The sequence below is a fragment of the Maniola jurtina genome, chromosome 4 (genome assembly GCF_905333055.1).
Source record: "Maniola jurtina chromosome 4, ilManJurt1.1, whole genome shotgun sequence".
In the NCBI taxonomy this organism is placed as follows: Eukaryota; Metazoa; Arthropoda; class Insecta; order Lepidoptera; family Nymphalidae; genus Maniola; species Maniola jurtina.
Genome location: NC_060032.1, coordinates 16,278,720 through 16,293,013, shown reverse-complemented (window position 1 = coordinate 16,293,013; position 14,294 = coordinate 16,278,720). Strand labels below are relative to the sequence as shown.

The 14,294-nt window shown below is 41.2% G+C and overlaps 1 protein-coding gene across 2 annotated transcripts in view; it reads left to right on the top strand.

Moving 5' to 3' along the window:
- The window catches only part of LOC123864257 (protein crumbs), a 58,117-nt gene extending 44,975 nt beyond the window's left edge, over positions 1-13,142 (top strand). For both annotated transcript variants that reach the window (XM_045904551.1, XM_045904550.1), the window contains exons 32-42: positions 430-638; positions 1,095-1,267; positions 1,469-1,552; positions 1,773-1,888; positions 2,687-2,938; positions 3,122-3,315; positions 3,652-3,773; positions 4,366-4,507; positions 7,747-7,846; positions 8,269-8,509; positions 8,792-13,142. In XM_045904551.1, coding sequence (XP_045760507.1) covers positions 430-638; positions 1,095-1,267; positions 1,469-1,552; positions 1,773-1,888; positions 2,687-2,938; positions 3,122-3,315; positions 3,652-3,773; positions 4,366-4,507; positions 7,747-7,846; positions 8,269-8,509; positions 8,792-9,028 — 1,870 coding nt within the window. In that variant the 3' untranslated portion in view covers positions 9,029-13,142. The remainder of the gene's footprint in view (positions 1-429; positions 639-1,094; positions 1,268-1,468; positions 1,553-1,772; positions 1,889-2,686; positions 2,939-3,121; positions 3,316-3,651; positions 3,774-4,365; positions 4,508-7,746; positions 7,847-8,268; positions 8,510-8,791) is intronic.
- The last annotated feature ends 1,152 nt before the right edge of the window (positions 13,143-14,294 follow it).

The following is a 14,294-nucleotide window of genomic DNA, read 5'->3' as shown; positions in this document are numbered from 1 at the left end:
CTATTGCCATCTCCTATGGGAGGTTGAGCAATCATTAACTCAATAACTAACTGGTTTTTTTCACCGCTAACCTAAACAGTGACCTTGTATTCATATTGAACCACTGGCGAAGGTTCTCAAACCAGGATGTTCGTCGACGGCCAGGTCTACGTTTGCCTTTTATCTTGCCCTGTATTATAAGCTGTAGCAGGTCATATTTTGAGTTGCGCATTATATGGCCTAGACATTCGAGCTTTCTCCTTTGCACATATTTGAATAACTCAATGGACTTTCCCATTCTCTGCAACACTGTGTACCACCGTATCGGTGCGCGCAAGGTATTGCGAACACGATCTCTCCATGAGATTCACAACATTCACCTGTATACCCACATCTGGAACTCTTCCAGTTTGTTATGTCTATCTGTACTGTACTCTTTTGATTGTCTAGGAGCAAGATGGGCGGCACGCTGTTCCGCGCGGAGCAGAGCGGCGCGGCGGGCGAGGAGGGCGCGGTGTTCAGCGTGGGGCTGTACAAGGGGCAGGTGGGCGTGCAGTGGCGCCTGCAGGGCTTGCCCGCGCAGCGCCGCATGCGCTCCCGCCGCCCGCACGACGCCTGGGTCACGCTGCGGCTCGTGCTCACCGACGGACGGATCACGGGTGAGTGCTTTATTGCACGCAGCTATACATGACTGTAGATAGGAAAAGGTTAAATTATTTATTTGATATGAGTAACTTCGCCCGATAATGAAGAGGTAAAACGATAATTGTCTTAGTTTGAGATCTAGAATAGCAAATAATACAATTAGCACCACGTTTGAATGGAGAAACGTATGTGTCAATGGAGTTCCACAGGTAAAATTGATCTCGGAAGGCCCCACAAGAGGTCCGGCTAACGCAAGCTGTTATCTCCATAGTTTCTTAGAATAAATAGGTTTCACAAGTTAATATTACAATTTTTTTTTTAATTATGGCGCTTGACAGCTCAGTATAGCTGGTTCCACAGATGATACCTACTACCTCTATGACCGGTTCGCTTATGCGCCACCTGTCGAGATAAATTGGCATGTAGATCCCCATTGCATACCTGGTCTTACTTTCTGTTTCTCTTTTAAGGCTCATTCGTAGACGCCGAAGGCCAGGAGGAGCTGGGTCTCGCGGACAACATTGACGTAGCGGCGTGGCAGAAGCTGGTGACGGAAGGCACTATCACCCTGGGAGGAGTTCACCCCCCGGGGACGGTCACCCCCCGACCCGCTGCGCTCACCACCATCTATACAACTAGCCTTGTGAGTATCACCAAGTCACCTTCCCCAAGGAGCGCTCTAAGTCGCTCAGCGCACTACGAAGTGAGCCGTGTTGGGAATCTATCTCGGGTACATCCAGTACGATAAAATTTTATCTTTGCGAGTCAATGATAAAACTCCATCTTGGCTAATTTCCTGAAGAATCAAACTAGAAACTTGTGCATTAATTTATTTTGTATTTAGATGGAGAACTCGACTGATCCCAACGTGTTGGAATATTCGGAAGATGAATTCGTCGATGACAACCTCGCTGGAGAGTATTTCAAAGTGAGTCAGATACATTTTCTTTGTATTTCAAGGCTTTTCAGATGGTGACTAACTTTTGAAACTGCATACCAAAGTGTTCTAATGAATATACTGCCATTGGCCACACATGGGTATCGGAAATCCCTTTTTCTGTTAAAGTAACGGTATTACCCGATATCAAGCGATGGGTTAATTTTTTCAACATTTTGTCACGAGTTGACATTTTATTGTGATGTGTCAGGGTTGCCTGGGCGCGGTGCACGTGGGCTCCCTGCTGCTGCCGTTCTTCACGGAGGAGGAGCTGTTCGTGGGCTCGGCCGCCGCCCTGCTGGCCGCGCAGCCGCACTACGCGCTCATGTACGTACCACTTGCGTCCTCATTCAACATGTAGAAACAAACGTGCTTTGTCATTGATAAACATATAGAAAGGTTCTGCAAAGATTTTAGCGCTTTTTGGGCGGCGTCGCTTGCATCACACTAATATTATAAAGGAGAAAGTTTGTATGTATGTGTGTGTGTGTGTGTGTGTGTGTGTGTGTGTGTGTGTGTGTGTGTGTGTGTGTGTGTGTGTGTGTGTGTGCGTGCGTGCGTGCGTGCGTGCGTGCGTGCGTGCGTGCGTGCGTGCGTGCGTGCGTGCGTGCGTGCGTGCGTGCGTGCGTGCGTGCGTGCGTGCGTGCGTGCGTGTGTGTGTGTGTGTGTTTGGACTCTGCCTCTAGGGAATAACAAGAAAGCGAGTTAATGTTACATTTTCATTCATTTCCAATATATGTTTAAAATTTCAGCGTCTAGCTGAAAACATAACCTGATTCTTTCACGGATATAGTTTAAAATCTGGAGAGTGACATAGGCTACGTTTTATCTCGGAAAATTAACTTAGGCATAATTTATTTAGTTTGAACTCAAATTTTACTTTATGACTTGTTTTATGTTAATGCACGCAGTGACTGCCCCTAAGTGGAGTTGCATAAGAGCCATAGAACGTAAGGAATAACATGTATAATTTAAATGTGTAACTCTGTGGGCGGTTCCAAAGCAAATAAATAAATAAATAAAAATCATTTGCCACGGGATTTTTGAAAATCCAAATCTACTCGAGTGAGGCCGAGGTGGGTCGAGAGTTTTCAATAAAATGTATTGGTGGTGATCGTCCCGTAGGTCGGGGTCGCCGTGGGGCGCGTCGTCGGGCGTGGGCTGCGTGCTGTGCCTGGAGGCGCAGTGCGAGCGCGGCGCGCACTGCCGCGACGTGCGCAACTCGTACGCGTGCGCCTGCCCGCCCGGCTACGCGGGCGACTACTGCCAGATCGACGTGGACGAGTGCGAGCACCACCAGTGCGTCAACGGCGCCACGTGCCAGGACGACGTCGCCAAGTACAACTGCATCTGCCCCGAAGGATACGACGGACAGTTGTAAGTGTCGTGGGCTGTGCCACACCACACCACAGTATAGGGCAGCGTAGATTAAGTATTCTTTTATTTGGGACCTGCATAACGCAAACACAGTACAAAATACAGAAACATACAGGAAAAAGGTAAAGATCACGAAACCACTGCCATTTCGTAGCGATAACGACACAGCGAATGTGTTTACAGTTGCGAGCACGACATCGACGAGTGCGAGTCGTCGCCGTGCGAGAACGGCGGCACGTGCTGGGACGAGCCCGGCGCCTTTCGCTGCGAGTGCGGCGACGAGTGGCGCGGCGCGCGCTGCGAGCGCCCGCGCGTGCGCACGTGCGCGCACCGCCCCTGCGCGCCCGCGCCGCGCGCCAACTGCACCGACATACCCGGTGAGTTGTGCTCCCCAGCCGGAACAGTAGCCTCATAAAGGGGTTTTAATATTTGAGTATGGAGTTTGGCTTGCCTCCTATCCACCATCTTATTTTTTTTTTCTGAATAGCGGCTGCGCTAAAACCTTATTAATCAATAGCTGGCATCAATCCAAACAAGTATCGTATGAGACAAAATCTTCGTAGGTGTCAAGTTTCCGAGATATTGGCTATCAAAGCTGTACTGGTGGCTAAACCAGTACAACTTTTATAGTTTGGTATCTCCTCGCAATCAAAGTGAAAAGTAGAGTATTTGACTCGGGACTAAAGTGTCGCTAATGCAACACTCTCCCACAGACACGGTGAACGGCAACAACTACACGTGCACGTGCGGCGAGGGCTGGGAGGGCGTGCACTGCGAGCTGGCCTTCTGCGAGACCACGCCCTGTCTCAACGGACAGTGCAACACTGACGCGCAGGTGAGGCTGTTAAACCTTCAAGGCAAAAGTGAATAGGCATCTTCTAGGCAAGCGAGCTCCAACCTAGATCTCATCATTGCTCTCATGCATTAATCAGACACGATTGTCGTCAACCGCAAGCCTATACAAAAAAAAAACCGGCCAAGTGCGAGTCCCACTCGCCCACCGAGGGTTCCGTACTTGGATATTTTTCGAGATTTTTCACGATAAGTCAAAAACTATTATGCATAAAAGTAAAGAAAAAATTGTTTTAGAATGTACTGGTAAAGCCCTTTCACATGATACCCCATTTGGTATAGTTATCTTACTTTAAAAATAAAAAAAATAATTATTTCTTCATGAACACCTTTTATTTTTTGTTGTGAAGTAACCACAAATTCACGGTTTTCGAATTTTTTTCCATTACTTGTGCTATAATACCTACCTACCTGCCCAGTTTCATGATTCTAGGTCAACGGGAAGTATCCTATAGGTTTTCTTGACAGACACGACAGACAGACAACAAAATGATCCTATAAGGGTTCCGTTTTTCCTTTTGAGGTACGGAACCCTAAAAATATTGGACGTAGCCTAAAAAGTGTTTGTATTCCAGCCGCCCGTGTGCGAGTGCTGGGCGGGCTGGAGCGGGCGGCTGTGCGGCACGGAGCGCGACGAGTGCGCGGGCGCCGCGGCCTGCCTGCACGGCGGCCGCTGCGTGCCCAAGCGGCGCCCGCCCGTCTGCGACTGCCCGCCTGGTACGTACCTGCCAATGACTTATTAACTCACTACCTTTTACACTGGAATATCTTCATTAGAACTCTAGCAAAAACGAAAACTGATAGTAGCTACTGATGATTACTAACAAGGTACCACAAAAAAAACGTGAAATAAATAAATTTAAAAAGCTGTATTTTATCAAAAGATGAATGAACGTTGTGCAGATAGGTGCCGTGGAGTCAATGCCGTGTTGTAGGTAGGGCATTGACTCCGAGTTTTGTACGCATTGCAGGTTCGAAAAATACTGAATCATCAAAACTAAAAGTTTAAAGCAAATGGTTATGGGCATTGGATTGTTTTGGTGGATTATCATTCAGAAAGAACTTTCTTCATTTGTAATTTTTATGATAGTGTTTTTTCTACACTTCAAGGCTAAATAATTTTAAATATTTGTTAAGTTTCGATGATGTCACCATTACTTCACTAATTAAGGTATTTTTTTTTATTATCTCCAGGCGGCGAGTAAAGAAGTTTCACTTCAAAATATTCTTTATTTTTATAACAAAACCCAAAACACTTTTGATATTATTACAAATTCACTATGCTATTTTGCATTCCCACTTTATTAATATTTTTTTAAACAATTTTATGTTTATTAAATAGTATATTTAGCAACTAGTATAGTTTCTTAACTTTTTTAACATTTATCTACTCATGAAACTACATTAACATTATTAAGAAAATAAATTACTTATCATAAATAATATCCAAGTGAAACCGATTCATACAAGAAGAGTAAATAAATTCACTAGAAAGTAAATACCGATAAAAAATATACTTTAAAAGATTTCGCAATACGCGCGGTTGGCCGTTATCAGGCTGAGAACGCTTCATCGACAACAATCTAGCTCCACAGATAACCACGCTGATAACAGAAACCACAGTGGCTCCCAAACTTTCACTTTTTTTTTAATTTCCAAAGTTACTCATTTATTCAAAATAGGTACCATTGTACAGTTGTAGACTCTTGGATTGTCAATTGTTAAATTTTTAAGATAGTTGATGTAATGATGATACGTTAAGGCTATGAGGGTTCCAAACGCGACCTAGTCTGAGAAGAAGCCCACAAAAACACAGCCGGGTTTTGTTTTCAGTATCACCACACAGAACTATCAAAGTTGTTAAAGCAACTCATTCCCAAGCTTTCTTCTCTTCCTTCTTTTCTTTTCAGTACAAATAATTCAGTAAACGATAGTAATGATTAGACTGGATAATGGCCTCGACTCGGTCTGCGTTTTCATGATTTCCGTGATTTGGCTTTTTCCGGGATTAAAAAGTATTTTAAGTTCATCTCTGAGATGCAAGCAATCGCTGTACCAGATTTCTTTAGTTAGTTAAACGGATGGGTCGTAAAAAGGTAACAGGTTCTCAAAATGTGTGGAGTCTGCAAATCCGCACTGGATAGACCATGGTCCAAGCCTCAATTCTGAGAGTCTCCTCTCAGAATTGAGCCTCTCGTGCTCATAATGATGATGAATATAAACAAACAAATGACATACGTGCGTTGAATTAAAAAACGAATAATACTCATCGGATGAGTAATTCTATTAGAGTAGTTACAATAGTTATTCAATTAAAGTGACGTCGCCTACGTTTTCCTCGCGACATTGATAACGACCAAGACGCCGCACTTTGTGATTCACTGGCCTTGCGCGGAGGCTACTCCCTGACCGCTGCACTGAGCAAAAACATGGACAAAAACTACACCAAAAACACGATACAATACTATTTCTTTGATTCCTTTCAACCATTAGTGTAATGGAAGTTGAAACTAAGTGATTTCGCGATGTGCGTGTTGTGTGAGCGGATAATAAGGTGACGGAGCGAAATGACGCGGAAGGATATTTGGATAGTGATATTTCTTTTTTCAGCGGGTTTGCTGGGTATGTGTATTTAACCTACTAATGCTGAAGATTGAGCCATTTTTCTGCATATGTATTTTAATTTTTTAATTTATTTTATGGAAACATACAGTATTATACTTAAATGATTGATTTAATGTGATCCGTATGGTCCTTGCTGTATAGATTTTGATTAAACTCAGAGATAGTGATATATTTCGGGTCTTACTTTGAGCCGAGTTTCTTGCTGGTTCTTCTCAGTAGGAACGGCATTCCGAACCAGCGGTAAATTATTTTGAGGATTCAAAAGCACTTGTTTATTTGAATAAAAATATATTCTATTCTATTCCGATTGGGTCTTATTTGGAAATATACATTATATTGGTTCCTTTCGTTATATTTGTTTGATTTTTACTTCATTGTCAGTTAATTGAATATATATCAAGTAAATAATTGTCGATACTATTATAAATGCGAATGTGTGTGTCTATCTGTCAGCTTTTCACGGTCCTTCCTATTTCAATTTTGACGAAGATTTGGTACAGAGATAGCTAGTATCCTAGACACAGATAGTTATAGACTACTTTTTATCCTAGAAAATTAAAAAGCTGGCGGTGGTTTTTTAAAAAATATGTTTATGTACAATTTTTGGATCGGAATTCACAAATAAAATATTTATGTTAGAACGTTATTCAGTCAGGCATTATTACCTGAAAGGACTATTACTTTGATAGTGTAGATGTTAAATTTATTTAGTTTAAATGTATAGAATTGTTATTAGTAGTAATCTTATCAGTGTTTCAGTGTTCAATGTCAGGCGGCGAACAGGTTGTTAGCATACACATAGAGTGATTAGCGGCTATTTATAATTGTATCGTAATTATGGGAGTTTTGTTGCATTGCAATTTTCAATTCTAATCGAAATCATTAATTCCCATCGCCCAGCTTACTGCTGTTTACATATCTCACTTACACACCTTTGAGAACATTACCTACAGAGAACTCTCAAGACTGAACTCAAATCTGTTAAAGCAAGTGCTATTTAATTTCTTAAAATGAACATAACTTGGAAATTCAAAAGTACTTGTAAAAGTTTATTTCAATAAACATATTTCGTCTTCTTTATTTGTATGCTATTTTGTACTCCACTGTGACAGTTCAAAACATTTATTTAGTTTGAGACCATAATTTGAAAAAACACGTATCTACAGTAGGGAGGGAGGCTTCACTGGTAGGCGTATACACTCACTATTAAGTTGAAGAAAACAAGTTTTACTTCATCCTGTGAAGTTGCTAAAATTGAGTTTAAAATACCGGGGTTGGCCGTTCGCAGTCGATATATTGATGTTAGAGTTTAACGTAGTGTTGTGTCGCAGAATGGCGCGGGGCGCGCTGCGAGGAGGACGTGGACGAGTGCGCCGAGGGCATCGTGAGCTGCGGGCCCGGCCGCTGCGTCAACACGCCCGGCGGGTACAAGTGAGTAGCTTTCCATTGCCAGTTCAACCCCATAGCGTCGACAAGATTCCAGAGATTGCTTTCTCTGTTCTTGGATGACCTTGCCGTAAATCTGGAGATGGTACGGATGATTTTCAAATTCGATTCAAGAAAGCCTTGTCTTTGAACTTTGAGACACTGAACGCATTAGGAGCACCTCGAGCATCCTCGTGTCAATAAAGAATAAGAAATTTAAATATAAACTTTATTTCAATGTCTTACAAGTAAAACTCAATAATTTTAAGTATGGTCAAAAATTGCTCTACTTTTCTACCGGTCATGCTGTACAGATCCTTTATATGCTAGTCTCGGACTTTGGTTGACATCGGTTTCGGTTGACACTATTTTGATTTTTATCCTACGGTCGAAGTTATTTTCTAACGAGGCGGTACTCCGTTGCCCAGATGCGAATGTCCGGAGGGCTACTGCGGCAACGGCTGCGCGCTGGCCGACCCGTGCTTCACCGCGCCGCAGCAGGCCGCGGAGCAGCTCGCCGGCGACCTCGCCGCTGAGGGCGAGGACGAGACGGGCGAGCGGCACGGGCCGTGCCTGCACGGCGCGCGCTGCGAGCAGCGCTGCGCGGCCGCCGTGGACTATGAGTGCCACTGTGTCGACGGGTGGGTCGGCGTCAACTGCACGCAGCAGGTAGCCTATTTACTTTCGGTTACAGTTGTTATAGTGGAAATATCCTAGTAGGTTAAAACGTCGGCCTCCTGTTTTGGGGGTTCGATCCTCGATCCGGGCACGCACCTTTTTTTTTCGGAAATATGTGCGTTTTAAGCAATTTATTCCACTCGCTTTAACGGTGAAGGAAAACATCGCGAGGAAACATGTATGCCTGAGAGTTATACCGTAATGTTCTCAGAGGTGTATCAATCCGAGTAACAATAGACACTTGTGAGTTGCTCATGGTGGTGTGTTGGGCAGGGCGTGGCGGCGCAGGGCGGCGCGGTGAGCAGCGCGGCGCGCTGGGCGCTGGGCGCGGGCGGCGCGCTGCTGGCGCTGGCGGCGGGCGGCGCGGCGCTGGCGGCGCTGGCGGCGCAGGCGCGGCGCAAGCGCGCCACGCGCGGCACCTACTCGCCCTCCGGCCAGGAGTACTGCAACCCGCGCGCCGAGATGCTCGCGCACGCGCTCAAGCCGCCGCCCGAGGAGAGACTCATATGATCCACCACGCGACCGAGAGCATCATGAATCACACGACGCGATATTGTCGCGCACTCGCGAAGGAAGCGATTAAAAACTGTTACATCCTTTCTAAAATTTGAAGTAACGTAAGGAGTTTAAAACTAATTAAACGGAGCTATACAAAATAGATCCAACCCATACGAACTGTTGTGACTTTCTTAAAAGCACATTTTAACTAAAAGTCAAAGTTTATATAATAAAATCAAGAGTTTAATACAATGTTTATGTTGGAGTCTACAATATTATATGCCAAATTTCCAAACATTAATTCTAAATTAAATCAAATTCAAAACACTAAACTTTATCTCACTTGGTGAGCAAAAAACGTGTCTGATTTTAGACAGCAAAAGCGCTCTTTTTGAACTAGTGACGTGAAAATAATAAGTATGTCCTCTTTTTGTATAGTATAATTTCAATAAGTGTTTGATGTGGAAATATCAAAATATATCACATTGTACGACCATAACTCGAAAATGATATTTGTGGATTGGATCTATTTTGCATAACTGCGTACAATTGTGAACAAAATACGCCTGATACGAAGTCAATATACATACCAACAAGTTGTAAAATCGTTGCCTCATATCATCATATGTCACGGCAAAAAATCCAATGCATGTAAGACGAGGCAAATTGTTCAATTTTATTGTACAACCATAATATTATACTGAAAGAGCTTTTGCGCGTCAAGAAAGAAAATCTGTTATTAATTTTCTTTTTCCTTTTCTGCTTTTTAATTTAAATATATTGTATATATTTCACACATATCAAATGAATTAAACTGATCCTAAATAATAAAAAAATGACTTATACTTTTATCAAATAATTTATTTATTAATATTAATAAATCATCTACAATGCATATACCTAATAAAATAAGGGATGATGTAAATACTTAAGTTAATAATCGTGATATTTTATCACAAAATTAATTATGTAGAAAGTTATAATCAAATTAATCTGATATGATTGAATTATACTAAAGAATGTAGATCCAAATAAACAATGGATTTTTTATAAATTGAATTGATTACCAACTTTTAAGCGGAATTTTATATTGTACCAATTTTATTAAAATGTAAGGAGTAATCGGTACTAATGAAACATATTATGTATTAGTTATAGGTAGATATCAATTGATGCGGGATTGGCCTCTACAGTGTCGGAGTCACGGCCGAGGTCAGTTAGTTAGTAAGTTTGTACTGAAGCACTGGTGATTCTACATTCGACTTTACTTTAAGTGGGGGCTTCTGAGGTGTTAATACTTTACTCGCTAGCGTTTGCGTTTTAGTGCTGGAGTCGCAAACCAAACCACAAAGAACGCTGAATTTGTTATACAAGGGCTAAGGGATACAATGTGGATTTTACTGTGCACTCTAAACTAAGCCAAATTGATTCAAATCTATTGCCGTTTCCGCAGAGAGCATTATGTATATTAAATAGCCACAATGAATTTTCAAAATTGCCATAGGATTCTGGAGTGATAGCACGGGTGGTTCGATTATATCAAATTGCAATACATAGTTGCTATAGTAGCTGAAGTCTACATTCTTTCACCATCTGTGAATTTTAGCCAATAGTCAATCCTTTCTGATTGTAGTCAAACGCTAAAGCGGAATTCACATTACGAAATCAGACGTTTACGCATGCAATTGATGATGAAATTAATGTCGTGACACTAATTTCGTAATGTTAATTCCGCTGGAAAAAATTGATATTTATGCAAAGTCCAGCGAGCAAACATTAACGAAAATAGTAGTCGTAAGATCTATGCTTTAATATTGGTGCGAGAGCGCCCTCGCCGGCCTTATATCGTTTTAGAATTTAGTGTAAGTGTAAATACTCGTGTGTGGCGAGGGAGCGATGGTTTCGAGTGAGAATCACTTGTGCTATTTTATATTAAAGGTGGTGTTTTGGCAGAGAGTAGTGAGGCTATGGTTATAATTATTATTTAGATATAACGCATTCAAACTAGATAGGGAAATCTATTGAAAGCATTGAATCGAAATAGAAGAAATATTTCTAGGACGTCACAATATGGCGGACACAATTTCCCTTTCTTAGTTTGGATGCGTTATATCTAATTTAAAAGTTTAAATTTTCACTTCACAAACCGCTGCCAAAATCTTATTCTCCTCCCCCCTAGCACCATTGATTACACTGAAGCTTCGGTCAAACTGAGGCGAATTCCATGCGAGAACCAGGAAAAGGCTTGAATGTATGCGAATACCTGCACCGTATCGAACACGTCCGTAACTTCGTTGACCCAATTCGTGCAAGCGAATTAGTTCCCGCGCGGAACTCGCCTCAATTTGTCCGTAACTTTATTGTTGTCAAAGTTTGGTCCTAAGGGTGCTGTATTTTAGTATTTTATGTAGATAAGTGAAATGAAAAAGCGTGCAAGATTCTAAATTACATGATAGAGAAGGCGAGCTCGACCGCACACGCGCCCCCGCGCCCCGCACCCCCGCACCCCGCGACACCCTACACCCCTCCAACCCACATAGCCACCTAACTAGTATTACCTTCAACTTTGTCACTATACGTAATAGTTAGATATAGTACTAAATATATAGTGAGCGTTTATAAACATACCATATAAAGTAAAACCACATGAAACCGTAAAACGACTTTTGTTGGTAAATGTGTGTGAAACTAAAATGATTTATACTTGTTCTCAAAAATAACTAACTAACTCTAAAAATAGCATGATAAATAATTATGGTTTACGTGATTTTGCAATTATACTAAATGTTTTAAATTTTAAGGCATTAGCCGATTTTTTATTAGTATGACATGAGTTCTGGCTAATAAAATCAAAAAAGCCAATTTTCAACTAGATAAAATTTTACATTTTGTTTTATATTTCAAAGTTTCATAAATAAATTGCTTTCATGCATAATAATGAAGTCATAAGAAAATAGATTAGTTGATAGAGGGGGTGCGAGCGCGCGCCGGCGGCGGCGAGCCGTCCGTGCCTTAACCACAAGTCTGTATATTGAGGATTTTATCTTATATTCATAATTATTATAATTAGGCTCGAGTTCGAGCCGCTAGATGTAAGTACGTGTAGAATAAGTGTACAGTGTCTCCGCAGACTGCAGATTATAGTACCAGATAGTTGCCTGTTTGAAGCGACCCACTAAATATACTAATCTGCTACTCAAGTCTGCAGTCGGCGGAGGTTTTAGTGTCTATATAATAACATTCATTCCGAAGACGTGATAAAGTGTACTTAACTATTGATGCTTATACCGGCACCAGTATTACCTAATGGCTATACTTAATCTTTTGCTCAACTTTCCCTACATTCCAACTCCCTGTACAGAGAAATTTATATTTTTATCTGTTTTATTTTTATGCAATTGAGTGGCTAGTCTAGGGTAAGCATTTGTCTTTTGACTGTAATTTTACTTTCAAAGTTTTAAAAAAACCAGGCAGTTTCCGATGCCTTAATTTTATAAAATTATAGTTAATCATTTTTTATGCAAATTAATATAGGAGTTTGCCCAAATTCATCGCAGCTTGTTTATATTTGTTATAATCATTTTACTATATTTTGTATGCAATGCCACGCGACAGTAACGAACCTTATAATAAATACATATTATTTGTATGCTCGCTGTATTTTATATTTATTGTATATAATCGCGAGACTAGTTTCAACGTTGTGATATTTTCAAACGACAGTGTTCCGCTCTTCGGATCTTTGCAAAAGAACAATTTTCTAACAATTTTCTAGTGAAAACGATCGAGTGTATTTTACAATGTACATAGCAGTTCGCCTTTTGGTGAACACTAGGTTAAGTAGTATTTATTTTTCACAACTCTGTCCAAATATATTTTAATGTGAATCTTACAGTGTACCTAGATAATTATTGAACTATCACTGTTTGGTTATTTTAATCAATTTCGAGGCAATCTTAATTATTTATACAATGTAATGTGGAAGCGCCATATTGTGTAAACGCTCACTGCAGAAATGTTACCGTCCACTTAATAATATCTGTAGATTGTTCGTGCGCACCCGAGGTCTGAGTTTACTCATTAATTCGCTACGTGATTGAATTTAATAAAAATACATTTTACATTATTCTGGTTTTTTATTTTAACTTCTACCCACAAAATATATTTACAGTACCCGGCAATAAATATTACAAATCTATCTGTACATGATCGAGCTATGACTTTGGCGACAACAGGCGGATTCGCCGCAAATTGTTTTTGAGCTTTGCGTCCAGAAGGAGCGGAACAATTGATGACTACTCGCCCCAACGTTGCGCGCAAACTGAAAGTCTATATAGGAGACTGGAGAGTACAATATTATAGATTCCCGTGATCTCTTCAAGTGGACGCGGTAGATGGCGCCCAGCACCACGCCAACGAGAGGTATGAATGCGCGCAAAATAATTCGCGGTAAAGTAGCTTTGTGATCTTGCAAAAACTCAACTTTAGAATTTTGCACTCAAGTTCACGATGAAGATATTTACATTAAAATCGTCTTGCTACTTTTTGACACAGTGCACTTATACTTAGTGAAGTCTGCGTCCTCAATGACGGCGCACCGCGCTGTAATGAACGGCGCATTAAATAAATATTCGAAACGTTTGAAGTTTGAACCTGTACGGAGTGTGAGTGGTGTGAGCGGCCGTGCACTATGGATATGGACCATAGAGTAAAATAACACTCGACACGTACGTGTAAATCCGCTCCGCAATCCAACATACGCGGTGCGCAGTCACTAAGGACGCACACTAAACCTAATAATAATAATCAGTCTGATCAATTATGCCTTTGACTTGACTATGGTTGGAACCATGTAGGAACGTTTTTCAGAAAAAAACGTCTAATTGGTGAGCATATACCTATGTACGTTCAAGGTGGGTTTCAAAAATAATACAAAAGTGTAGTTCTAAACACGTCCTTTATTCAAATACTGTACAGAATGTATTACAAGATACAATAACAAGGCGCGTCTGGCGCCATCACACTTTATGCGCTTTATTAATTTTATAATTCACCTCGCGCTGCCTTCCACGCACTGTGTGGAACCCCTAGTAAAAGTATTCAATAAGTTTTCAACTACGAAGTAAGAAGTTCAGAAAACTAGACTTCAAGAGAATAAGACAAGTGCAGAGTATCAGGAGTAGGATAATTGTAGCGCTTATTTATTGTACCTACCTAATATTGTTACAAAGTTAGAAGAATGTTTTTTTTATGCTACATAATATAGGTATTTATTACT